The 26,477-nt window shown below is 44.6% G+C and overlaps 1 protein-coding gene across 2 annotated transcripts in view; it reads right to left on the bottom strand.

Moving 5' to 3' along the window:
* GARNL3 (GTPase activating Rap/RanGAP domain like 3) overlaps window positions 1-26,477 on the bottom strand; it is a 150,324-nt gene that overhangs the window by 68,697 nt on the left and 55,150 nt on the right. For both annotated transcript variants that reach the window (XM_021069215.1, XM_005660437.3), the window contains one exon: window positions 11,936-12,010. In XM_021069215.1, the coding sequence (XP_020924874.1) occupies window positions 11,936-12,010 (75 nt within the window). The remainder of the gene's footprint in view (window positions 1-11,935; window positions 12,011-26,477) is intronic.

The following is a 26,477-nucleotide window of genomic DNA, read 5'->3' as shown; positions in this document are numbered from 1 at the left end:
GTTCCTTTCTGATTCCGCCATGCCTCTAGTGATTTACTAGACGATGGTGGTCAGTTTCTTTATCACACTGAAGAAGTTCCCTTCAATTCTGAGTTTATGAAGAAATGAATATTGAATTTTACTAAAAGCTTTTTTTTTTTTTTTTGGCAACTACTGAACCAATAGGTTAAATGGGGAAAGTCATAGTAATGTGTCATGAATTAGACTAATGGCTCTTCTGATGCTGAATGGTTCTCAGATTTCTGGGATGTACCCTACTAGGTATTCTTTGATACACTGCTGGATTTTAAACAGTGACTTAGGTATCATATTTATTAATGCGATGAAGCCATAGGTTTCTTTTCTGTATGATTCTGTCACGCTTTCAGGGCTGTATTACTTTGTAAAGCGAATTCGAATGCTGTCTTTCTCGTTGCCCTGGAAGTACTGACCTTCACTGAAAAGCTCTCAGTGCCAAGTACCAGGCCAAGTATTTTACATGCATCATCTCTCTAGCATCTCCACTGACTCATGCAGCAGAGTCGGTTCTAGCCCTGTACGTTCAGATGAGGAAATTGCAGCTTAGAGAGTACAGGTATGTTGCCTAAGGTTGCAGAGATAACAAGCACTGGAGCTGAAGCTGAAATCAGTTCCAAGGTCAGTTTTTTCCCCCCACTTTAAAAAAATCTTAACCATTATATAATTTTCTGCATCCTGTGCTGAATGTTGTCTTTTTAATCTATCAAAAGGTTAAAAAGTGGATTAAAATTTCATAGTATTATTGTGTTTTCACCAGGTTTTCTTGACTTAAAAAAATCAGCTATATGGCAAGAATAAGCAGAGTGCAAAAAGAACCTTTATGCCTTTCTCCTCAAACATAAATTCTATTTTAAAAGCTCCAAAATTATTCTTAATCTAAAAGCAAATGCCATCCAAAGATATTTGTGTGAATTTTCTTTCCTTTTTTTTTTAAAAAAAATCTTTTCAATAACGATTTTTATTTTTTCCATTATAGCTGGTTTACAGTGTTCTGTCAGTTTTCTACTGTACAGCAAGGTGACCCGGTCACACATACACGTATACATTCTTTTTCTCACATTATCCTGCTCCATCACAAGTGACTAGATATAGTTCCCAGTGCTACACAGCAGGATCTCATTGCTTATCCACTCCAAAAGGCAAGAGTTTGCATCTGTTAACCCCAAATTCCCAGTCCATTCTTTATGCCTTTTACCAGATTCACCTCCTATTAATATTTTATCCCATTGCCATTTGTTCACTACTCTCTCTCCCTTTACACACACACACACACACACACGTTTTTTTCTGAATCACTTCAGACTAAATTGCATAAATAGTAGTCCTTTGTTTCTAAATACTTCAGTGTGTATTTCCCAAGACCAGGAATATCTTCCTACTATAACCACAATACAGCTTTAAAAGCATTTGTAAATGTAACCTTGGTACGATACTTTAATCTACCATCTGTCTTCCAATTTTGTCAACGGACTCAACAAAGTGCTTCAAGCATTTTCCCCTTTCATTACAGGATCATTTAGTTGTCATGTCTTTGTCGACTCCTTTAATCTGGAACATTTCCGGTATTTCTGAAGAACAGAGCACACACCCCCCCTTTTTCAAAAGCACTCCTCATCTGGGGTTTGTCTGCTATTTCTTGATGAGATTCAGGTTATGCTTGGTTGGAAGACTACGTAAGTGAGGACCCTCCTGTTCAGGGGATCATAGTTCAAGATGCCCATTTGCTCCTCACTGCTGATGGTCATTCAAGATGCGGCCTCTTAGTTTTGATCTTCCGGTGGGATTCGAGGAGAGCATATAATTGGACTTTGTTCCTGGTAGAGTTTCTGGCTGATGCATTGTCAACAGCTATTTGTTTAATAACCATAACCATGGACAGTACTCCTGGTCCGCAGTTCTTTCCACTGGGCCACCATGTGGCAGGTGTCCAGCAGGTGGCCTCAGGTATCATCTGATCAGACATTGGCAGGGTCCCAGCCAAGACGGCTGGCCTTACGCAGTCAGCCCCACAGTGGATGGTGTCATGGTCCCAAGGCCCTGATCCTAGGAAGCATCAGCAGAGCCCGGAGAGGAGACTCAAGTCACCACCGGGACATTTAAGCCTCTCGAGCTTACAACACCTGCATGGCTCAGAGAGCTTTCTGTATTAGCATTCTGGTGCTTTCTGATGGACACTGAACTTTGAGAATCCATGCTTTAGACCAAGGGTTCTAAAAGAATCCAGAGGGAGCATGGACTTGGATGAGGAAAAAAAAGCCTCATTTTCCTTAGCTTCTAACTAAAATTTAGTATTTCACTAAATTATGAATACATGCCAAAAACTACATTACAATGAACAGCCTTGATAACCATGTTACCATAAAAAAAGAGTCACAGATACTTTAACTCATGATAGTGATTGCTGATACCTCGAAATACTGTTTACACCCTTCACTGCTCAAAATTACAACAGTTAATGAGACCTGCTGCTGGATTTATTATTTAATGCAGTAAATGAAAAGCATGTGTATTACAGTATCATAATTTAGGTTTAAAAATATATATATATTTGGCTTTTTAGGGTCGTACCCATGGCATATGGAGGTTCCCAGGCTAGGGGTGGGAGCTGTAGCAGCTGGTCTATGCCACAATCACAGTCACACCAGATGCGAGCCGCATCTCCGATCTACACCACAGTTTATGGGAATGCCGGATCCTTAACCCACTGTGAGAGGCCCAGGATCGAACCCGTGTCCTCATGGATACTAGCCAGATTTGTTTCTGCCAAGTCACGAAGGGAGCTCCTTAAAAGTCATTTTGATAACTGTTTCAATACAACCATTTTCCTTGTAATTCAACTTATTTTGCTTTATGCATTTAAAAATACTATTCTGAGAAGGGGTTTCAAAGGCATAGGGAACGACTCCCCCCACACTGTGGACCTGCTGAAGCCCTTGAGTCGGCTGACTCCCCTTGCAGAGTTCTGTACACTCACAAGCGCAGAACCGAATAGCACAGGGCAGGGCAAGATGCAGCACAGCACCCTGCAGGGAGAGATGGGCCTCCCGCCAGGTGCATGCCCCAAACCGCCACTGAGCACAAACCATCACTTTTCTCCCCCCCCTTTTTTTTTCACTTATCTTTTCTTAAGGATCAAAAAGTTACTTTTTTAACTTTCACCTTCACTGAATACTTACCTCACCTGGGGGAAAAAAAAAACCCAACACCAAAAAAGTTGTGAGTCTCGCAGAGAAAGACACTTCTCGTCCCTTGTTAAAAGCACATGTGATGAGGTGTCAAGACAAGAATATATGCAGGAACTGACAGAAGAAATGGAGACTAAGCACGAAAAAAAAAAAAAAAATCCCTCTGCCCAGGACCCCAGAAGAAGGACTCTGAAAACGAGCTCCAATTTCTGACGCCACGGAGTAGAAATAGACGGTACAGGGCACAAGTCTTAAGTGTCCGGTGAAATGGTTTTTAAATAGCTATTCATCCTGGTAACCACTACCTGACCAAGACAGAAAAGCTCCCTGGGACCCCAGAGGGCTTCTCGGGGCCTTTCCCATCATCGCTCACCCACCCTGCGAAAGGTCACCGTCATCCTGACGGCCGGCCCCATAGACTAGTTTTACCTGTTCTTGAACTTCAGAGAAATCAAATCATATCATGTGTAGTCACCTGAGTCAGGCTCTTTGACCTTCAACATTATGTCTGTGACATTCATCCGGGGGATGCCGTAGTTCCCTCTGTCCCGAGGCCACATGAGCAGTCCACGTATGAACTCCAAGGTGTATGTATTCACGCTTAGTTGATGGACATACGAAATGCTTCCAGTTTTCGTTATTAAGAATAAAGCCACGATGCACACACCGTGCCTGTCCCTTGGTGGATGTGAGCACCCATCTCTTTTGGGTGTACATCCTGGGGCCCAGAGGATGCAGGTGTTCAGTTTGAGCAGATGCTGCCAACAGCTGCCCAGAGGGAAGGCATCAACGTACACTCTTAGCAATAAATAGGATTTCCGTGGCTCCGCATCCTCTGACCAGCTCTTCGCGTTTCAGTCCTTTTAATTTTAGCAGTTCTGGAGTGGGTGGAGTAGTACCCAATGGTGGTTTTAATTTAGCAATAAATCTTACCTATTTTAAGTATGACCTATTTTACAGAGGATTGCAAAGATACAGAAGCTTCTGACGGCACTTTAAGGTGACAATGACACAGGACCACATCATTTACTTGACATCAATAAGAAAGTGAGGAGGAAATATTCTGATGAGCAAAGCTGAACACTGCAAACGTCCACACTAATTTTAGCCCGTTTAGATAATGATTCGCTAAAAGACATTTAATTCTTCTATGCTGCAGACACGCCTGACCACACCCGCAGGATGGAACAAGTCCTGAAACCGAGAAATCCTGAATCGCTTCTGCATCAAATTCCAAGGCCCACAAAACCTCTTACTGCCTACCTTCTTTCTTTCTTTCTTTTTTCCTTTTTCTTTTTCCCACTGTACAGCATGGCGACCCAGTTACACATAACACGTATACATAGTTTTTTTCTCCCATTGTCGTGCTTCGATGTAAGTATTTAGATGTTCTCAGTGCTACACAGCAGGATCCCATTCCATTCCAGGAGCAATAGTTGGCATCCCTTAATCCCAAGCTCCCAATCTCTCCCACTCCCCCCGGGCAACCTCAAGTCTATTCTCCAAGTCCACGGTTTTCTTTTCTGTGGAAAGGTTCATTTGTGCTGTATACTAGATACCAGATAATGAGTGATATCATATGGTATTTGCCTTTCTTTTTCTGACTTATTTCACGCAGGATGAGAGTCTCTAGCTCCATCCGTGTTGCTGCAAATGGCAGCTCTATTCACAACAGCCAAGACAGGGAAACAACCCAAATGTCCATCGTCAGATGATTGGATTAGGAAGATGTGGTATATATACCCAATGGAATACTACTCAGCCATAAAAAAGAAAGAAAGTATTTGTTTTTTTAAAACCACATTTATACTTGTGGGATGTGAAGGATGAAGCTTATATATGGCCAAGATATTTTGAGGAGAATTTTAGTCAAAATCCACGTATAATATCCTCCTTTTTATCTGAATGTTCTCTAATGTTTGAGCAGGGAACCCACACAACACAAGCACTCAAATGAGATCCATCGTTTTATACGATGCCTGTGATTTTTCAGTCTCTTCTAGAGTGAGTTCAATTAATGAGTGAATGCATTAAATCTGACTTTCCTTCACTTCCTAGGTTAGATTGCTGAAGGAATACTGGCCATAAAGAAGATGGATTTAAAAAAAATAAAGTAAAAAATTTTGACTTGCGAGTGTATATATATGCTGGTTGAAAAAAGTGAAATCACAAAAAAATTAAAATCCTTTCCTTCCCCCACACTCCCTGCTCTAATCCACTTCCTTCCCCTGTAATAACCTTGTTACCAGATTGGAGAGTCCCAGATCTTATGCATTTACAAAAATGTGGTAACACACATGCACACACGTCACACATTCACATACACATACATATATTTACATACGGACATATATACATATACACACATATAATTTGTTTTCACAAATGAGAGTACTATAGATATCACGGTGAGACTTTCTTTGCGTTTTAGGGCCGCACCCGAGGCATACGGAAGTTTCCAGGCTGGGGATCAAATCTGAGCTGTAGCTTCTGGCCTACACCATAGCCACAGCAACGCCAGATCCGAGCCGTGCCTACGACCTACACCACAGCTCATGGCAACGCCGGATCCTTAACCCACTGGGCGAGGCCAGGGATCGAACCCATGTCCTCACGGATACTAGTTAGGTTTGTTAACTGCTGAGCCACAGGGGAATGCCTGAAACTTATTTTTTCGCTAAAAAAAATCTTAGAAATATTTGTCATTACATACAGATCTATCTTGTTCTTTTAAACAACGACATAGATTTTTTTTTTTAAAATTCAACACTTCGGTTGAGCATAGGTGTGTAACATAAAAGGGCCTCAAGTGGAAAGTTAAGGTCCTTTAACCTCTTTCCTGATTTCCCATTTCCACTGCAGAAGAAATCGCTATTAACATCGTAGGCTAACAGTGAGAAGTTTTCTTGCCTATTGACAAGCTCCTTCCGTCCTTCCTTCCTTCCTTCTTTCTTTCCTTCCTCTTTCTTTCTTTTTTCCCTTTCTTTCTGGAAAAGGGATGCTATCATACAAATCATACTGGAACTTGCTTTTATGTCTAACTTGCTTGAATGAAAGTGTATCGTAAACATTTTCCTATGCTCTTTTGTATACCTCTACTCACTCTTTCTACCAGCTCCTAAGGCTGCCATCGTATAAAAGTATCATAATTTTCATAATCATTCCTCTACGGATGGAAACTGAGTTTGTTTCCAGGTTTTCTTCTTCTTTTTTTTTTTTCTATCTTAAAATAATGCTACACTGCACTTCATGGCAGTAGAACTGCTGGCCAAGGGGTGCACGCATTTTTAATGACTGCTGATGGCCTTGTAGTCATTTCCAAACCCCTCCCCACGCTAGGGAAGAGATCTGTAAAAGCTGCAAGACCGTCCCCTCCGCTGCAGCACAAACTAACCGACACACACAGGTGAGCTGTGAGGGAGGTCTCCGGTGACCTACCCGAGGGTCACATTCAGTTTAATTACTAATCTGAACGAACACACAGATGGCAGGGGAAGCACATCCCAAGGTAACAAAGATTCTCAGTGGGTGAGCTAATATGACAGGTGACAGAATCAAGATGTCAAAAAAAAAAAAAAAAAAAACCCTCTTGACAATTAGCAATTACAGGGCACGCTGTTGAGATTAAGTTCCGTGTGGACAAGGCAAAGCCCAGCACTTAGGTACACATAGGCCTGCCCAAGTTCGGAAGGGAGAAGGCCAGGGGCTACAAAGTAGCAATTCCCTCTTTTTTTTTTAAACCCAGCAGGAGACTGAGGCTCAGGGACCTGAGGTCTGAACCCAGGTTCGTGTGACTCCAAAACGGTCTCCACTACACCCTGAGGTTGCCTCACAGCTAAATAACAGCGCACGTGATAAAGGCAGGCTGGGGTCGGGGAGGGATACACACGGCAGGTTCACAGTGAGTCATCAGGCTTCATGAAGAAAGGAGCCTGGGTGCAGCCAGGAAGGGGGCAGCCTGCTTCCCTCTGGCTGCGTGGGGCGCACCTGGAGCCACGGGTTCACGTCCGAGCACCTCCACCTACAAGGTTCATTAAGGGCCTCACATGCGCCCGGGCTGCCGCAGTGAGGGTGACGATGAGTGGGACTGAGCTCACATCTTAGAGGAAAAGCGGCAGATGTCTTGGAAGGTTCGAAGGCCCGTCATGTTAAAGAAGGCGCAGCCTTACACGCTGGGCTCCAGGAACCATAAATAGAAACTCTTGAGCGGAAAACATAGACAGATGAATTCGGCTCAATAAAAAGAACTTTTTAGCAATTAGAGACGCTGAAAAACGGAATGAACTGCTCTAGGGTTGTGGTATAATGGGAAATATATATTTGGTCTTTGTCTGTGGCTCCCGGCACAGAGCTCCTGAGCCCTTGAGTAATAAGGGTGACAGGAGCATCTTTTGTTCCAATGAGACAACTCGTGGCCCCTAGCTGGCTTCAGGATGGGGCTGGGAGCTAGAGAGACCAGGCTTGATTAGAAGCTTGGAACATTCAGCCTCACTCACCCTGCAACCTCTGGGACAGGAAGAGAGGCTGGAGACAGAATTAACTATCAGTGCCAACGACTTAATCAAGCATGCCTACGGAATGGCCACAAAACCCCTACAGGATGGGGTTTGGGAAGCTTCTGGGCTGGTGAATCCATCAAAGAGCGGGGAAAGTGGGGCACCCAAAGGGGCCCGGGAGTCCTGTGCCCCACCGCCCATCCCCGCCCTCTGCATCGCTTCCATTTGGCTGTTCCCGAGTCGTATTCTTCGTAATAAATGGATATGGTGAGGAAAGTGCTTTTCTGAGTTGTGTGTCATTTCAGTGAATTACTCAACCTCAGGAGGATAGTTGTAGGAACCTCTGGACTTTGTAGCCATGTAGATGGATGTGTGAGTACCCTGGGGACCTAACACTTGCCACGGAGTCTAAAGTGAGGGCAGTATGTGGAGCAGAGCCCTGAAACCTTTGGAGTCTGACACAAGCTCCAGGTAGTCAGGGTCAGAATCGAACTGAATTGTAAGACAGTCAGTTGGTGTCAGAATTAGATGACATCCTGGGGGTTCCCATCGTGGCTCAGTGGAAACAAATCTGACTAGCATCCATGAGGATGCAGGTTCGATTCCTGACCGTGCTCGGTGGGTTAAGTATCCAGTGTTGCCGTGAGCTGTGGTTGGTGTAGGTCACAGATGAGGATTGGATCCCGTGTTGCTGTGGCTGTGGTGTAGGCTGGCAGCTGCAGCTCCGATTTGACCCCTAGCCTGGGAACCTCCATATGCTGCAGGTGCGACCCTAAAAAAAAAAAAAAAAGAAGAAGAAGAAGAAGAAGAATCAGTTGACATCCAGAGGGGAAAACCTATCAAGGGGGTAGCAAATTTCCAAACATTTCTGGGGACACGTTCAGGCAGGGACAGGTGATTTAGCCTTACAAGACTGCTTCTCCCACCTGCAACTTCAGATGCTAATTGCAAATCCAGGTTGTCAACTGTGCTTCTGACCAATTGGCCAGAGACGGAAGGTTCCAATGACCGTCTCCTTGGGTTTGATTAACCAGCCAGAGCACAGAACTCAAAGAAACATTTTACTGCCTAGATCATTAGTTTATTATAAAAGGATATAACTTGGGAATAGCCGGATGGAACAGATTCGTGGAGCAAGGTATGTGATCTGGGGAGGTGGGTGGAGCCTGCCATTCTTCTGGAACCACCCCGTGTTCACCCATCTGAAAGCCCTCCAAACCCTGTCCTTTCAGCTTTTATGGAGGCAGCTATGACTGATTAAATCACTGGCCCTTGGTGACCGAACTCAATGTCCAGCCCTTCTCCCCTCCCAGGAGGTTGCAGCTGGACACAAGCTCTAACCCCACCAATCACGTAGTTGGTTCCTCTGGTGACCAGCCCACCTCTTAGGAAACTTAGGGGCTTTCCAAAAAGTCACTTGTTAACATAACAGAAGACACCAGTATCATTCTCATCACTTAGAAAATTCCGAGAGTTTTAGGAGTCCTGTGCCAGGAACAGGTACAAAGGCCAAAGGATATATTTCTTTTTATAAACCACAGTATTGCACTCTCTACCAAAAGGCAACTCATCTTAAGCCTTATGTTATTCCTGAAAATTCATCTTCAAGAGCAATGAGTAGCACACAATCAGGCAGCCAAGCACACAAACACAGTATATACCATGAGCATATGCCGGGAGAACCACCAAACAACAGAGGACCACAAAAACCTCACATGTTGGAATCATCAGTTACAGATAATAAAACCAGGATACCATGTTTAAAGAAATGAAAGACAAATCTGACATTATCCGAAGGGAGGAGTAAACTATAAAAAGTGACCAAGCAACCTCAGATTAAACAACGGTTTCTTAGATACGACACACACGAAAAAAAAAAAAAAATGAGATGAACTAGATAGCATCAAATTAAGAAACTTTTATGCTTCAAAGGACACACTCAAGAATGTGAAAAGGAGTTCGTTTGTGGCACAGTGGATTAAGGATCTGGTGTTGTCACTGCAGCCGCCTGGGTCGCTGTTATGGTGTGGGTTTGATTCCTGGCCTGGGAATTTCCACATGCTGCGGGCCCAGCCAAAAAGAAAAAAAAAAAAAAGAAAGTGAAAAAACAACCTACAGACTGGGAGAAAATTTTGGCAAATCATATATTGACAGGGCCTAGGATCCATACTGTATCAAAAAAATGTAATAATAAAAGGAAAAGTAACTCAGTAATGAAACTGCTTTGCAATTTGTTTGTTCATGGGTTTCAAAAGCTTTAAGCACTGTACTGAGCCTTCTAAAGCTCTAACTGTTTTAACAAACTGGAGCGAGCCTCGCTTTTCCCCTCTGAGTCTCAGGTTCCTCCGGTGGTCTTTTATCAGGCTGTGCACTGGCACCAGCCAGAGCTTTTAACTGAGGGCCATCAATAGAAAACCCAGCCAAGGTGCCCCAATGGTGCGCTCATGCTCAGTGGCTTTGGTGGAAACAAAATTTAAAACAGTATTTGAGCCTTGATATCATATTTCCCACAGTCGCAATCCGAGACAGGACTGTGCTTGGAACACAAAAGATTTGTTAAATCTGTAACTCCAGCAAAAGGTTCCAAAGATATTTGGTGACCTGTTCGTGGCCACACTGCTGGTGAATTGTAGGGCTATGATTAGAACCCAACAGCCCAACTCTGTAGCCCCTGCTGCCCTGGATCCTCCTCAGGTGATTTCCGGTTCCTGACCTTGTCCTCTGGCAAATGGCATGGCCAGGTGACAGGGCCAGGTGAGGAGTGTTTGGTAACCAAAGGGTGTGGTGATTTCAGGACCATGTGAAGGTTCCATTTATGCGTTTCCAGGAGGCATGGATTTCCTCTAGACACTGGTCCTGGCAGGGGCCAGCGCTGTGCTTATGTGGGGTGGGGAGAGCCAGTGCAGTTTATTCATTTCAGGGTGACCTGAAGTTCTGCAAAATTCTGAAAGCAGAAAAAAAATGTGTTGAGGTACAGCAACCTCTGGGGTCTTGGTACGTGGTGTTACGTTTCAAAGTAGATGCTTTCTGACCACTGGAGGAGGAGGACTCGATGCTTCTTCTATGCAGATCAGTTGACATCGTTCTGGACAAGAAGTATGGGGCACCTATTCAGGGGTCCAGTCCAAGATGGGACTGCCCCTCTGCCTCACAGAGCGGTGGCGAGGGTACCACATCTGAGTGAAGGGGAATGCTAAGTTATGGCAAAGGTGAAGGGAGCAACGGCTTCCCGAAGGCCGTGGCTTTCAGGTGAAATCCACAGCCCATCACCAAGAACACGGTCACGGAGGCGGTCAGGAGGCAAGGCTGGCTGCACCACACCAACAACCCTTATTACTGCTGCGGCTCTCACTGACTTCTCACCGTACGCTGGGCGTAGCGCTAAGAGCTTTCTTACAAGCTCAGCTCACTGAATCCTCTTAATAAGTCCAAGGCAGTTTCCTTCTTACACATGAAGAATCTGGGCTTCCGAAAGGCTGGCTGGTTACTTGCCTAGGGTCACACCCCTAGGAGCTGGGGGGACTGGAACCTGAACCCAGGGCTGCCCAATTCCAAAGCTGGGGGGGGCGCCTAAAGCACTCTGATGGGCTACCTCTCAGGGAAGCAGCAGAGACCACAGCTGCTGAGGGGGCTGAGGGGGCACTCTGCTGTTTAGGGGGCACACCCCAAGGGAGGAAGTGGGCGGTGGACGTTGCGAGGAAGACAGGCTGGGGCCGCGAGTCCCTGTGGCTACCGCAAGGACAGCCAACAGAACCCAGAACGGAGGCTTGGGCCCAAGCGGTGGCAGATGAGATTGGCCTCCTGTCCTGGGGCCCCTCTGACTAGTAGTCACAGGGGTTTTCTGCATCTCTCTCCCAGACCCTGACATCGCTGGCACAGCAGTGTCAGGGGGACCGGCTCGGCATAGGGGAAGAGCTGGGGCCCGGGGGCCACTCACAAGGGTGTTGTGGCTGCACGCTTGCCTTTGGTCCCTTTGCTGGCAGACCGCCTTCTGGGTCTACCTGGCTTTATCGTGGATCTTTCTGAGGGTTTGCATCACCCTGTGAATAGCGCCTTGCACACAAGGAAGCGCACGTCCCCCTCCGGAAGCTCTGAAGGGCTCCATCCATCGCCCCCTCCTGGCTCCGTTTAGGCGGGTCTTCTGCGGGAACGAGGGTCACAGGCTGCTCAGGGCTGTTTCACAGGCGCCAGAATCATGCGCCTGGGGACGAAACAGGAACTGGGATGCTTCCTTACCTCATCTGAAGAGCCGTTTTCCACCCTGAATCTTCCGGCCCTTTGGATGGCTCCATCGGCATCGCTGGAAATAAGCTGGGGGACAAAAGAGCACTCAGTGAGGAAGCTGGGACACCGGTTGCAACACCCCTTCCTTCCGTCTAGATCTTCAAACCCAAGGCGAGCTGGAGGGCCCAGCCTAAGCCCCGCACACAGTGAGGGCCCCACGGCCTTTAGGAAGCTGCAGAGCGAGGAACGCCTAACCCGCTCGAGGAGGGGACCAAAGTATCAAATCTAACTTTGAACAGATTCCAATGCTCGAAAGCACAGAAGTGATGCTCCCTGAACAACAACCTTAATACATGTCACGCGCAGCCAAGTGCAGATCACAGATGGCCAAACCAACGGCCAAGTCTCAAGTTCAGCTGCCCTCCCAGGAAAGCCTAAAAAACAATTAATGGTTGGCAGAAACTCAAGGCTCTACTACCATCACAGAAAGCTCTTCTTCTTATGCTTCAGTTTTAAACAGTTTCCAAAAGGCTGATTAGTCCCTTCCAAGGCAGGCAGGCTGTATTTTAGCTCCAGCAATGCTGTGCTTGCAAATAGATGGTCTTCATTCAAGGAGCCTGGTGCTGAGTCAAAACGAAATCAGGGCTTGATGCATCAGTCCTAAAATTACTGACTCAAGATGCAACTCGCTTTCTCCTAAATCTTCTAGATTCCTCAGCGGCAACTTGGGAAAATGACACGTCTCTTAAATCTGCCCACAATCCACAGTAAAGATCTGCCAGCAATTTCCATATCCCAGGCTCATTAGAACACACTTGCCCAGAGGCACAGCTCCCCACTCTTAACTCAAGGCTCACCCAGGAAAAAGACACCCGATTTCTTAAGAAACATTACCTTACATTTGCACTTGTGTTTGAGAGATATGAAAATCAGTGGAACAATTTCAGGAGGAAAAAAACGCTACACCTTTTTCCAAGGAAAATTATTTGAAAAGGATTGATAAACTTCCCCCACAATAAATATAAAAAGAATATTATCTAATATTTATTGAGTGCCTCTACATGCCACGTACTCCTCTGGCCTTAAAAGATATTATCTCATTTAAGTCTAATAAAAACAACAACAAAGCAAGTGTTCTCCTTATTCTCATTTACACATGAGGAAACTGAGGCAGAGAAAGATGAAAATAACCAGCCGAGGTTGCATCCCATCCTCAGTAGGCCTGGGGTGTGAACACAGGCAGTCCAACTGCAGAACCCTGTTGTCCTCACCTAACTACTAGCCTCCCTGACCATCCCTCCACTGCCATCTGCACAGGGGAGTCTAGGGGAGTCTTTGCTTGTGAGCTTCTAGGGACTGTTAAAATCCAGACAATAACAAATCGGTTTCAAGTGAAGCATTACTGGTACAGGCTGCCTCAAGGGCTTTGGGAGAAGCATTCTGAGGTCACACCAGGACTTGGAAAGGAATGATTGCTGCAATCAATTACTAAGGTCAGACAAAAAAAAAAGAAAAAAAAAAAACCACTCCAATATTTAAAATGCCGCAGGTGCAGCCCTAGAAAAGACAAAACAAACAGACAGACAGACAGACAAACAAAAACCCCATTGCAATTACTAAGGTCGGCCATGGATGTGTAAAGACAGGGGGCGACGCACACCCCCCTGAATTCGAGGTTGGTAGATACTGTCCTCACTGTAGCCAGTCTCATCCAGGACTCAAAGGTTTGGGTGAAGAGCTGATGGTCATTCACTGACCCACCCATTCATTCACATAACAAATATGAATAGTGGTGGCCTAAATTCCAGACACTGCCAGGCACAGGCTACAATGCCCTTCTCCTTTGCTGAGATTCAAACAAGAAATGTGTTGCCTACCTTGATTAAAAGGCTCAAGAAGAAGAAAGGAAGGACATATTTAATGATTTGATGGTGAGAAAGAATTCAGCTCCCTCTGAACTACAATCACAAGATCTGTGAAGACCCTGAACCTTCAGTCTAACATGTCTTAACCCCATCACCAGCCCCCCCACCACCTCCATCCAGGTCACTGTCATCTCTCCCCTGACAGTGACTGCAGTGCCTCCCACCTGGGCTGTGCAGCCACCTGCCGCTGCTTCGCTCTATCCCAGCCCCACCCCACTCCTGCCCACCAGAGGGCACACGCGAGCTCCCTTGCCTGGAGGGCCCTCCTCTCCCATCTTCCTCTCGGGAACACCTGCTCATCACTCAGTTTCACCCCAGTCCCCACTGTGAAGATACCTCTCCTGACCTCACTGCCTGGGAAAATGCTCCCTCTGCAAGCCTCAGAGAGGTTCTCAGGGCTCTGACTGGCATTTCTTTGTGTCATTATCTGATTCACGCTTGACTCTCCTCACGCACCCCTCTCTATTCCCACTGAGAAACTCCAGGAAGGCTATATTTTTCTCACCACTGCATCCCCAATGCTATGCTCACTGCCTGACAGTATCAATATTCACCAAATAGTACACAAGACATCCATGAACGCCAAATGAGCGCCCAATCTCTAGGGAAAAGACCAAAGGACTGGGGGTCAGAGCTATTCCAGTCCCGGAAACCAGAGAAGATTCATTACACAAGAGATTTCAAAGAAATCCCACCAAGTCTACCATAAAGGAAAGGCCAAGGTGAAGGACAGATCAAACCACCTGGATCACCCTCAGCAAGGGAAAGGCAGCCTAAGGAGCAACTTAATCCAACCCGGCAGGTCAAACCAAAGCCACTGAGCTCTCGCCGGCAGGGCCAGTGCGAGGTGAGGGTAGGTGTCAGGGCAGCAGGTGGGAAGGTGACCTCCCAGTCACACTGGGGAAGTGGTTCTCGGTGGCAGCAGAAGGGCAACGCCAGAGCTCCCTTGCCCCAACCCACCCTGCTCCCAGCTGGCCAGGACAGCGGGCTAACAAAGCAGAGGGTGATGGGGAGGCTGGTACTGATGGGGCCTGGGACACCAGCTGATGCGAAAGGGGACAGTGCTCCAGCAGATGAGGGGAAGAAAAACAAATCCTTTTATCACGGCAGAGAAGCTGTTTCCAGCAGTAGTTCCTCACAAGCCTCTGATGTGGCCAATTAAAATTAGCAAAATCTATCCACTCACCCCTTTGCTGAAAGGAGAGTGGACTCAGGAATGTCTACCGGAACCCGGGAAAATGTAGCATCCGGCACAACATAGAAGCCCTCTCCCCCGACTCTGTCTACAGGGTACAGAGCTCTGGCTGTTGCCAAAATCCACTCTCCCCATCTTCACAGTAAGCCGGACACATGGCGAGCCCACGCATTTCCCTCATCGTGGCCACTGACTTAGTTCTCCCCTCTTGAAGGAGGGTCAAAGTCCCAGATGGCATGTAGGGATCTCCGCCCTTCACAGAGGGGAGGTGCCTCCCTCACGTGTGCTTCCCCTCTCCCCTGGCTCAACCTCAATGACCAGAGAGACCTTGAAGTCCACCGTGAAGACGGTGGTTTCATCTTGAGCCTGAATGTATGGGGCAGAGCCCCCCAACAACTTAACATGCTTGGCTGGATTGTGACAGAAAAATCGGCTTGTTTTCAATTGCATGTTGATGCGCTAAGCAAATTATATACCTTGTATCCTATAAGAAAGAACAAAGAAAAAAAAAAACATGGAACCTACGACAAATCCAAAATTCAAAATGTGGAGACTGTTCTGAAGTATACAAGCAAATGTTTTAGGAACTATACTTACTGCAAAAAGCATAAGGAAATGTTAGGCAATTGCTAATTGTAATAATTTGGGCGGACACTGGATCTATGAAAATGGCACGCTCTGTGATCAGCTTTCAGAGAGAAAGCACAGTTTCTGAATTTTGAAATGCAGACCACATCTCACAGCGATCACACTGGCCTCCAAATGCGATACTGAGAAGAAAATGTCCCCAAGAGAGTAAATTAGAATATCGGTTTGAGATAAACAGAGGAAACGATGACCAGAAACACAGAGAACATACCCAGCAGAAGAATGCAAGGAATAATGGACTGGGGTGTTACTAAGATGGTCTTTGCGCAGAGAACCTGAGACGAACCAGATCATTCCCTAAACCAAGCACCCTCTGGTGAGGTCCCCGACTAACGAGAGGGACCACGACTAAAAGATGGTTTTATGTACTGCAGACCAGCCTGAAAGGCTTAGATGCAAAGGAGAGAGCAAGGCAGTCTGAGATCTCCCCACCCCAAAGCCAGCAGAGAGGAGGGAGCTGGTCAGTCTCCTCACAACAGGAGTATATCTGGCCCTTTGTTATTTTTCGAGAGAAATATCCAAAAAGGGCAGGCCCACATGTGCTCTGAGCTTTTTAGGTGCTCTGCCTACCCAGGGGTTCAGGGACCTGTAGGATGTTTTTTAATCGGATCAATCTTGATCTGCACTCCTGAAGGACGAAGTGAGGGAGAGGGGTAAAATGAGGAAGGGGACGATGGGGAGCCTGGAACCCCCCCCCAGAGGTCAATGGGGAGAACAGCACAGACACTGCACTAAACATCAGTGGGTTATACTCCCCTATCAAAGGAAAAAAGACTCAAGGACTGGGAACACAAATGTAATTCAGCCAACCAGCTGCCAAAGACAATCAAATAAAACAATACAATAAACACAATACGACTTGTATCCATGAGGACGTGGGTTTGATCCCTGGCCTCACTCAGTGAGTTAAAGATCTGGCATTGCAATCCTGAGAAACAAAAACCAAGCAGGGGGCATAACTTTCCCAGACTTTAAGAAATATTACAAAGCCACAGTCATCAAAACAGTGTGGTACTGGTATCAAAACAGATAGACAGACCAATGGAATAGAGCACCCAGAAATAAACCCTGACACCTATGGTCAATCAATCTTTGACAAGGGAGGCAAGAACATAAAATGGGAAAAAGAAAGTCTATTCAGCAAGCATTGCTGGGAAACCTGGACCGCTGCATGCAAAGCAATGAAATTAGAACACACCCTCACACCATGCACCAAAATAAACTCAAAATGGCTGAAAGACTTAAATATAAGACACCATCAAACTCCTGGAAGAGAACATAGGCAAAACACTCTCTGACATCAACCTCATGAATATTTTCTCAGGTCAATCTCCCAAAACAATAGAAATAAGAGCAAAAATAAACCAATGGGACCTAATCAAATTGAAAAGCTTTTGCACAGCAAAGGAAACCCAAAAGAAAACAAAAAGACAACTTACAGAATGGGAGAAAGTAGTTTCAAACGATGCAATGGACAAGGGTTTAATCTCCAGAATATACAAGCAACTTATACAACTCAACAGCAAAAAAGCCAATCAACCAATGGAAAAATGGGCAAAAGACCTGAATAGACTGTTCTTCAAGGAAGATACACAGATGGCCAGCAAACACATGAAAAAATGCTCAACATCGCTGATTATAAGAGAAATGCAAATCAAAACTACCATGAGATACCACCTCATACCAGTCAGAATGGCCATCATTAATAAGTCCACAAATAACAAGTGCTGGAGGGGTTGTGGAGAAAAGGGAACCCTCCTGCACTGCTGGTGGGAATGTAAACTGGTACAGCCACTATGGAGAACAGCATGGAGGTACCTTAGAAATCTATACATAGGACTACCATATGACCCAGCAATCCCACTCTTGGGCATATATCTGAACAAAACTCTACTTAAAAGAGTTCATTGCCGTACTGTTCATTGCAGCACTATTCACAATAGCCAAGACATGGAAACAACCCAAATGTCCATCAACAGATGATTGGATTGGGAAGATGTGGTATATATATGCAATGAAATACTACTCAGCCATAAAAAATGACATAATGCCATTTGCAGCAACATGGATGGAACTAGAGACTCTCATACTGAGTGAAATGAGTCAGAAAGACAAAGACAAATACCATATGATATCACTTATAACTGGAATCTAACATACAGCACAAATGAACATTTCCACAGAAAAGAAAATCATGGACTTGGAGAATAGACTTGTGGCTATTCGATGGGAGAGGGAGGGAGTGGGAAGGATCAGGAGTTTGGCGTTAACGGATACAACTTGGAATAGATTTACAAGGAGATCCTGCTGAGTAGCATTGAGAACTACGTCTAGATACTCATGTTGCAACAGAACAAAGGGTGGGAAAAAAATGTACACATGTAAGAGTAACTTGGTCCCCATGCTGTACAGCGGGAAAAAAAAAAAATCCGGCATTGCCATGGCTATTAGACCCCCAGTCTAGCCTGGAAACTTCCATATGCCACAGGTGCGGCCCTAAAACAAACAAACAAACAAACAAATAAATAAAAAGGGCAAAGTAAAAGCATTCACGGTAAGTTGGGGGAAAATGGTGAGGGACAATAAAATCAGAAGGTAAAACTTAGGGGAAAATATCAGATTTAAAAAGTTATGGTACATAAACAAATAGATCCACTCACTCCCAAAATATAATTATAGACACTCATTATAAAACACAACTACTATAAATAGATGGAGTTTCTAAAATTATAAGTATAGTGAGGGATTTTAGTAAAGTGTTCTCTGATATGTCAAGGCAAAAAACTATTAAGGAATTACAGAAGAATCAAATAATCAAATTAGGGATTTTCCACCATGGCTCAGTGGGTTACAAGTCTGACGAGTGTCCACAAGGACACAGGTTCAATCCCTGGCCTCGCTCAGTGGGCTAGGTATCTGGCATGGCCATGAGCTGTGATGTAGTTCACAGATGTGGCTGGGGTCCCAAGCTGCTGTGGCTGTGGCCTGCAGCTACAGCTCCAATTCACCCTGGCCTGGGAGCTTCCATACACTGCAGGCGCGGCCCCAAGAAGCAAAATAAATAAATAAAATAAAATTAATAGGCATGATTTAACAGACATATACTGAATTTATCAAGGTACAAACAGAGAACACACACCTTTTAAGAACATCTTTAAAGTTTTAAAAACGGATCCAATATTAGATCGAAAGCAAGCATGGATAAATATTCTAAATCAAAATAGAAACTGTATGGACGACTTTTTAGGATAGTGCAATTGAATGAGGAATTAGTGTTAAAGGATAAAAAATGGGGACTTTAAAAATATACATCTGATACAATGACGAAAAGACAGTCCCTTCAATAAGTGGTGCTGGGAAAACTGGACAGCCACATGGAAAAGAATGAAATTAGAACACTTCCGAACACCACACACACAAATAAACTCAAAATGGATTAAAGACCTAAATATAGGACTGGATACTATAAAACTCTGCAAGGAAAACATAGGCCAAACACTCTCCAATATAAACCACAGCAATATCTTCTCACATTCACCTCCTGGAGTAATGACAATAAAGACAAAAATAAACAAATGGGACTTAATTAAACTTAAAAGTCTCTGCACAGCAGAGGAAACCCTAAAGAAAATGAAAAGACAACCCACAGAATGGGAGAAAATCTTTGCAAATGAAGCGACTGACAAGGGATTAATCTCCAAAATTTATACACACCTTCTGCAGCTCAATACCAAAAAAACAAACTACCCCATCAGAAAATGGGCGGAAGATGGAGTTCCCATTGTGGCTCAGCAGAAATGAATCCGACTAGTATCTTTGAGGATTCAGGTTCCATCCCTGGCCTTGCTTCAGTGGGTTAAGGATCTGGCATTGGCATGAGCTATGGTGTAGGTAGCAGATGAGGCTTGGATCCAGTATTGCTGTGGCTGTGGTGTAGGTCGGCAGCTTGGATTTGACCTCTAGCCTGGGAACCTCACATACTGCGGGCGCACCCCTAAAAAACAAAATAAATAAATAAATAATAAAATTGGCAGAAGATCTAACCAGATAATTCTCCAAAGAAGACATACAGATGGCCAAAAAAACACATGAAAAGATGTTCAACATCACTCATTATTATTAGAGAAATGCAAATCAAAACCACTACAGGTACCACCTTACACCAGCTAGAATGGCCATCATCAAAAAGTCTATGAACAATAAATGCTGGAGAGGATGTGGAGAAAAGGGAACCCTATTACACTGTTGGTGGGAATGTAAATTGCTGCAACCACTGTGGAAAACAGGATGGAGATTCCTCAGAAAACTAAAAACAGAATTACCATTTGATCCAGCAGTCCTACTCCTGGGCATCTATCCAGAGACAACCATGACTCGAAAAGATACATGTTCTCCAATGTTCATTCCAGCACTATATACAGTAGCCAAGACATGGAAACAACCTAAATGTCCATTGACAGAGGAGTGGATAAGGAAGATGTGGTACATATACACAATGGAACATTACTCAGCCATTAAAAGGAAAGAAATGGCAGCATTTGAAGCAACATGGATGGACTTGGAGGTTATCATGCTAAGCGAGGTTAGTCAGACTGTGAGACACCAACATCATATGCTATCACTTACACATGGAATCTAAAAAAAGGACACCAATGAACTTCTTTGCAGAACAGATACTGACTCACAGACTTTGAAAAACTTATGGTTTCCAAGGGAGACAGGTTAGGAGGTGGGGGATGGGCTGGGGGTTTGGGATGGAAATGCTATAAAGCTGGGTTGTGAAGGTCATTGTACAACTATGAATGTCATAAAATTCATGGAGTAATTAAAAAAATAAAAATAAAAATATATATCTGAAAAAACTCTTGGATCAAGTAGGAAAACTAAAACTGGACACTATTCAACAACGAGAAAAGTACCTATCAAAACAGATAATGGGACAGATGCCATATTTACAGGAAAATTCATAATCTTAAATGACTTCGTTATTAACCAAGAAGGAATAAAAATGATGAACTAAGGCATTAACTTTTAGAAGATATAAAAAGAACAATGAAATAAGCCCAAGGAAAACAGGGGGAAGGAATCAACAGACGATCAGAGCAGAGATTACAGATTTAGAAAGGCAGTAGAATCAATAAACACATCCAAGAGATCACCAGCAAGTCCGATTCTAAAAAGGCGAGGGCCAGCTTTGGCAGCATGTGCTCTAAATGTGGAAAGACACGGAGAAGATTAGCGTGGTCACTGCAGAAGGATGCCGTGCAAATTCATGAAGTGTTCCATATTTTTATAAATTAGGAGTTTGGGATTAACAAATACACACAACTATATATAAAAGAGAGAGACAACAAGGGTGTACTACCCAGCACGAGGAACTATATTCAAAATCCTGTAATAACCCAGAGTGGAAAAGAATCTGTAAAAGAATATATATGTATTTGTATACATATCTACACAAAGTGATTCAGTATCACTTTGCTGTACACCTGAAACTAACACAATAATGTGCATCAATTATATTTCAATAAAATAAATAAATAAAAAGCAGAGAAAAAGCACAAATACACAGTGATGAAGAAAGTGTAATTGCTAAGAAGAGATTTTAAAAAGTGTGGGAGACTACCACATGAGACTAGGCAAATATTCCCCAAAATTTTAGTGAAATGGCAATTTTCTAGCAAAATATACATAATGAAGATTATTTATTAAGAAATCTGCATATACCAAGAACTGCTTGTAGGACGGGGGAGGATGTCAGAACACGCCCCACAGAGGCAGTCCCGGCTCTGAGGGCCTCAGGAGGAGGGGAAGGGCCCCACCCCACCTGCCAGTCACCCTCACTGCCCGGGAAAGCAGGGAGCTTCCCTTTAGAGGATGCAAATAGCAGAATTCTTTGGCATTTGTTTTGCTGCAGAAATTTAGGGAAAGGGTATTAACACACATTGGGCCTCAGTGATGCTCAGAACAAAGGACCAGATTTTTACGTTATTTCACTGTACTTTGTCGAATGTCTCTAATTTGGTCCTACACCAAAAGAGCAGTGCTGAGGAGGGATGTGCCCGATGAGAGAGAAAACGGGAAAAGCAGATCAAATCGTCACCAGGTTAGGCTCTGCCAGGCCCTGTGAGCTATGCCTTTAGAGTTTCTGCATCAGCCATTACTGAAACCACTAGCCCCACTTAAATCTAATTTCAAATTAATTAAACTACTAAAATAAAAAACACTCAGTTCCTCTGTTGCACCGTGCGTCTTGCAAGTGTTCAGCAGCAGGTGGCTGCTATGCTGGACAGTACAAATGACACATTTCCACAATCCCAGAAAGTTCTACTGGAGGAGGCTCTGACATGCTGGAGTTTGGCGCAGGTCTGGGTGACCAAGATCCCTGCAGTTTCTCAGGCTAAAACTCCACCAGTTAGTCATATCCCCTAAAAACGGTGGAAATTCATATAATGTAATAGCTGAAGAAAAGGTTTTGGTCCAGTCTCAGCCACACTGTGATGGATTCACTGAACACTAAACAGTGTTCAATGTATTAGATGTTTCATTTTTGGAAAAAAAAAAAAGTGATATCCCAGCAATAATATCCATGATTTAGCAAATTAATGCAAGAAAAATTAAAAATAGGAAGAATACAGTATTCATTAATTACTGTAAATAAATGTATTCTTAGTTTAATCTTAGCAGCAATTAGAAGAGGATATCTCCTAAATGAATACAAATACATGCATTTTCAAAAGCAAAAGGCTCTTTTCCTCTGCACTGCATTGCTTTGTTTCTTTAGGCAAATGTCGGTTTCATACCTAAAGCAATGCTCAGATTCCCTGCAGTCTCTGTTTGTCATGCCCTGTGTACTTGGCATTCAGGTATCCTAAATCACAGGAACAGGATTTTAACCTAGGGGAAAAAATTCCTTAAAAATTTATGTAAACTAGGGAGTTCTCTGTGGCACAGGGGGTTAAGGATCCAGTATGGTCACTGCAAGCAGCTCGAGTCACTGCTGTGGCACGGGTTCAATCCCTGGCCTGGGAACTTTCACGTGTCGTGGGCACAGCTGAAAAAAATGTGTGTAAATTATATCTTTAAAAGTAATAGTTCAGATTTCCGTCCCTCCCGCCCATCTCCTTTCTTTAAAATGAAGGGTTACAAGTGTGTTCTGGCACTCAACTGATTAGGTTCAAATCTCAGTTCCACATGCATTAGCTGTGCGACCTTGGGCAAATCAGTTAGTTCTTTCCTCTCCAAATTTCATTTTCCTTATCTCTAAAATGAGGACAATGAGTGCAGCCACTTCTAGGCTCATGGAGAGGATTCAATGATACAAAACACGGGCTGCACCTAGGCTAGTGCCTGGACATAGGAGGCGCTCAATCCTGTTATAACAACAGCGACGCCATCACAATAATAACACTAATACAGTAATGATTCATATAAAATGTCCTGATCCTTATTAGTATGATTAAGCCATTTTAATGCTGCAGGTAAACTCCTGGAAGGCATGTTTAAACATCTGCTTCTCTTCCAACATTACTGAGAACCAATCTCTCAGGGTCTGTACTAACCACTGGATTTATAAAGACAAATGCAACATGATCTCTGCCCTGGAGGAGCACAGAGCCTAGTGCGAGACACACACACACACACACACGTATAAACAGATAAATCACCACACAACCTGGTTAAATGCCGCAGCACAGAAGCGAGGATGGGGCACGGGGCGGAGCTCAGAGGCTGGAGGGGCGACTCCGCTTGGGGGAGCTGAAGGTTTCATTGCTATAATGCAGTTTACTCTGCAAGATGCATAGGACCTTTGAGAAATGATTCCCAACATAAGCAGATTTTTAAAAACCACAAACAGTGGTCAAACAGACCACTGAATATGCAAATCACAGACACGCAAACACATAGAAATATACATACCCCGGACTTATCGAGGACTGCGCAGAAGGGAAGAAAGTTAAAATGTTTCCACCAAAAAAGGCCTAAATATGGGTGGAATGAGCCCTCCCCTGCCCGGTGGGTGCTGCTCCTGGGCCCTTTCTCCTGGTCACTCTGGTTCACTTGTGCCACCTGCAGGGAGAGACGTGGGGAACGGGGACCAGGAGAGATGTTCTCTTTCTCCCAGTCTTCACCTCCATCCTATTCGGCTTTGGCCAAAGGGCAGGGAATAGATCTGGGAGGTTGGGCAGCTGGAGGGCTGAGCACCAGGGCGCATATCAGAACACCCAGGTTGGTTAGAAGATTCTCCAGCAATGAAGATAAAGGTTGGCTGAAGAACCACCAACGTCTCGGATCTGGGCTCAGGCTTTTCTCAGCACCCTCACCTCTGGCCACCATCCTCGGCAAACTCAACGTCCATCACAGTGATTTATCCACTGTCTTGAGCTTGCGTCCTTCTGCTTTCTCAAATCTAATGCCCTCCCTTGACTTCATGGCTTTGCCATCCACTGCTAAAATCCTAAACCGGTTCCCACCCACCCTGGTTCAGCTTTGTCATCACAGTCTCTAACTGATAACCCACCTGGCTCTGCTGGTACACATTCTAGCTGGGGATCTGCAGTTAATCTCAACACTGCCCTTACCCACACCCAGACCTTCGTACTGCTGACTTCTACTTAATCCCACCAAGTCGATCCCAGCTCCCAATCACCCTCTACCTAGTAAATGCTCACTTTTCCATTCTGTGTTCAGAGTAACAAGACTCCATAAGACCAAGTCCACACAAGCTCCTGCCCCGTGAGCCTGGCTAGACTGTCACTACCACCCCAGTTCTTTCACTCATTCCTTTTCATGTCCCAATACCACTCCCACTTTGCCCCTGATTTGTCCGTCACCAAGTCACCGCTGTGGGAACACCTTTTCTTCTAAGCAATGATCTTTCCGCCTGGTCTCTTGAGAAATCGGAGGGAAGGCAGGATGAGTACTGTCATCTCACCCTCCATCTCAACATATATCTGCCTTAGTTTCCTCATGAAAATGATATCTGACAGGCAGCTCCTGATATGCAAATTCCCAGTAAAATATTTGTGAGGATTCAGCACAAAAGATGACAGTTGCTGAGTCTGAAGACAGACTGCCTATCTTGTGGCCAAAATATCAGGGCATTTTTTACTTCGTACATGGCCAGTGGAGAAGAACTGGGAAACACACTTGGTGGCCTGAAACAGAGCAAACCTGTGGTCATCACAGAGCTGGGAGGTACTTTATTCTCCTCTCCTCCATCTGCTTTTGGCTAAGAAACACTGGGTCTATATGAGAAGCAACAATAAAACATCAGGGGTCATCATTTTACTGCATGAGCACTGCATTTTAAGATAGCCCCAGCCATTCTAGCATCTCTTTTTCTCTCCAAGAAAACATTGGGTGAGATGTGGGGAGGGAGGAAGACCAAGTGCACCTCAAAACATGCAGCCTTCCGAAGCAAAGTACCATGGATCGGGAGGGAGCTGGAAGGGTCCTGGTGGCAGAGCATCCTGGGGCATGCAGGTTTGCCAATACGCCAAGCTGTTGGCTGCCCCTAAGTGTGGTTGGGGGTGGGGGAAGATTTAAACTTCGTAATCTCCATCCCACTTTTTAATCTACACAGATGATATTTCTCAAGGTTCTGTAAAAAGCTAAGCAAGCATTACTTGAACACTCCTCGTCCAACCAGACTGCTCCCTGCAGCCCCCTAAACCCTGGATATACCTATCAATTCTAGAGCCACTGGTTCAGAAGAGCAAAAAGCCAAGCACGGAGAACAGCCTATCTCTGGCAGAGTTTTATAAGATAAACACCAACCAGACCCCAGATATTGGTCAGGGAGCTTCCCACAACCACCAGTCATCCAGATGTTCAGTTCAGAGAAGCTGCAATAGTTCAGTAAGGAGAGCTGAGGGCCAGTTGAACATTCTGTCTGTTGGAAAATGCAAGGTCTGAGTAGCTCTTTGTTTTTGTCTGAAGATTGTGCAAAAAGAAAAAAACAACATGGGAGTTATGAAAATAATGCTACATATGATCCTGAAAACTAAAAAAGGAAGCACACTATTTTTTTTTTTTTTTTTACAATAAACCAAAAGAAAATTTTAGAGAAGCAGTTGTCCTCAATCGGCCAGAAGCCACAATTTTGGCAACAACCGTATAAAGCTTGTGGAAGTGGGCAAGATAAAAGAGGACCAAAAAATGCAGATGTAGGATTAACATCCTCTTTGGAGGCAGAAAGCAAGATGTTTATTGCGGAATACAGAAAGAGTAATGGGTTTATCATTTGAGATGCTTTCTCAGAATAAAAAGAGACAAAATGAAAATAATGAGAAAGAAAAGACAGGGAGGACGGAGAAAAAGCCCTTTCTTGTTGCAAGGGGAGAAAATGAGCAATCATCAAAGATATAGTTGAAGAAAACATTCATTCGAAACATAAGACCTGGGTCTAAGCATCACGAAATGTTGTAAGCAAAACTGATGAGACCAGACACACGCAGAGAAACTATGGGAACGTGGAACATCAAAGAATAAAGGAGACTTGAGAAAGATCCAGGCAGGGAGGGACAGTTACCACGAAGAAAATAAACTGCCTCAGGTGTCTTCCTGAACACAAAAGGCCAGCAGGTAACTATACCGGTTGAAGGGTGTTTCCTCTTTCCCCTCCCCAAATCTACACCCACCTGGAACCAGAATGTGCCCTTATTTGCAAAGAGGATCTTTACGAGCCCAAGGGCTGGTGTCCTTAGAAGATGAGAGAGAGGGAGATGCAGATACAGACATGCAGGTCAGGAGGCCCTGTAATGCAGGAGCAGAGCCGGGAGTG

Source organism: Sus scrofa, chromosome 1 (genome assembly GCF_000003025.6).
Source record: "Sus scrofa isolate TJ Tabasco breed Duroc chromosome 1, Sscrofa11.1, whole genome shotgun sequence".
Taxonomy (NCBI): Eukaryota; Metazoa; Chordata; class Mammalia; order Artiodactyla; family Suidae; genus Sus; species Sus scrofa.
Note: the sequence above shows the minus strand (reverse complement) of the source record. Positions and strands in the feature narration are given on the sequence as shown.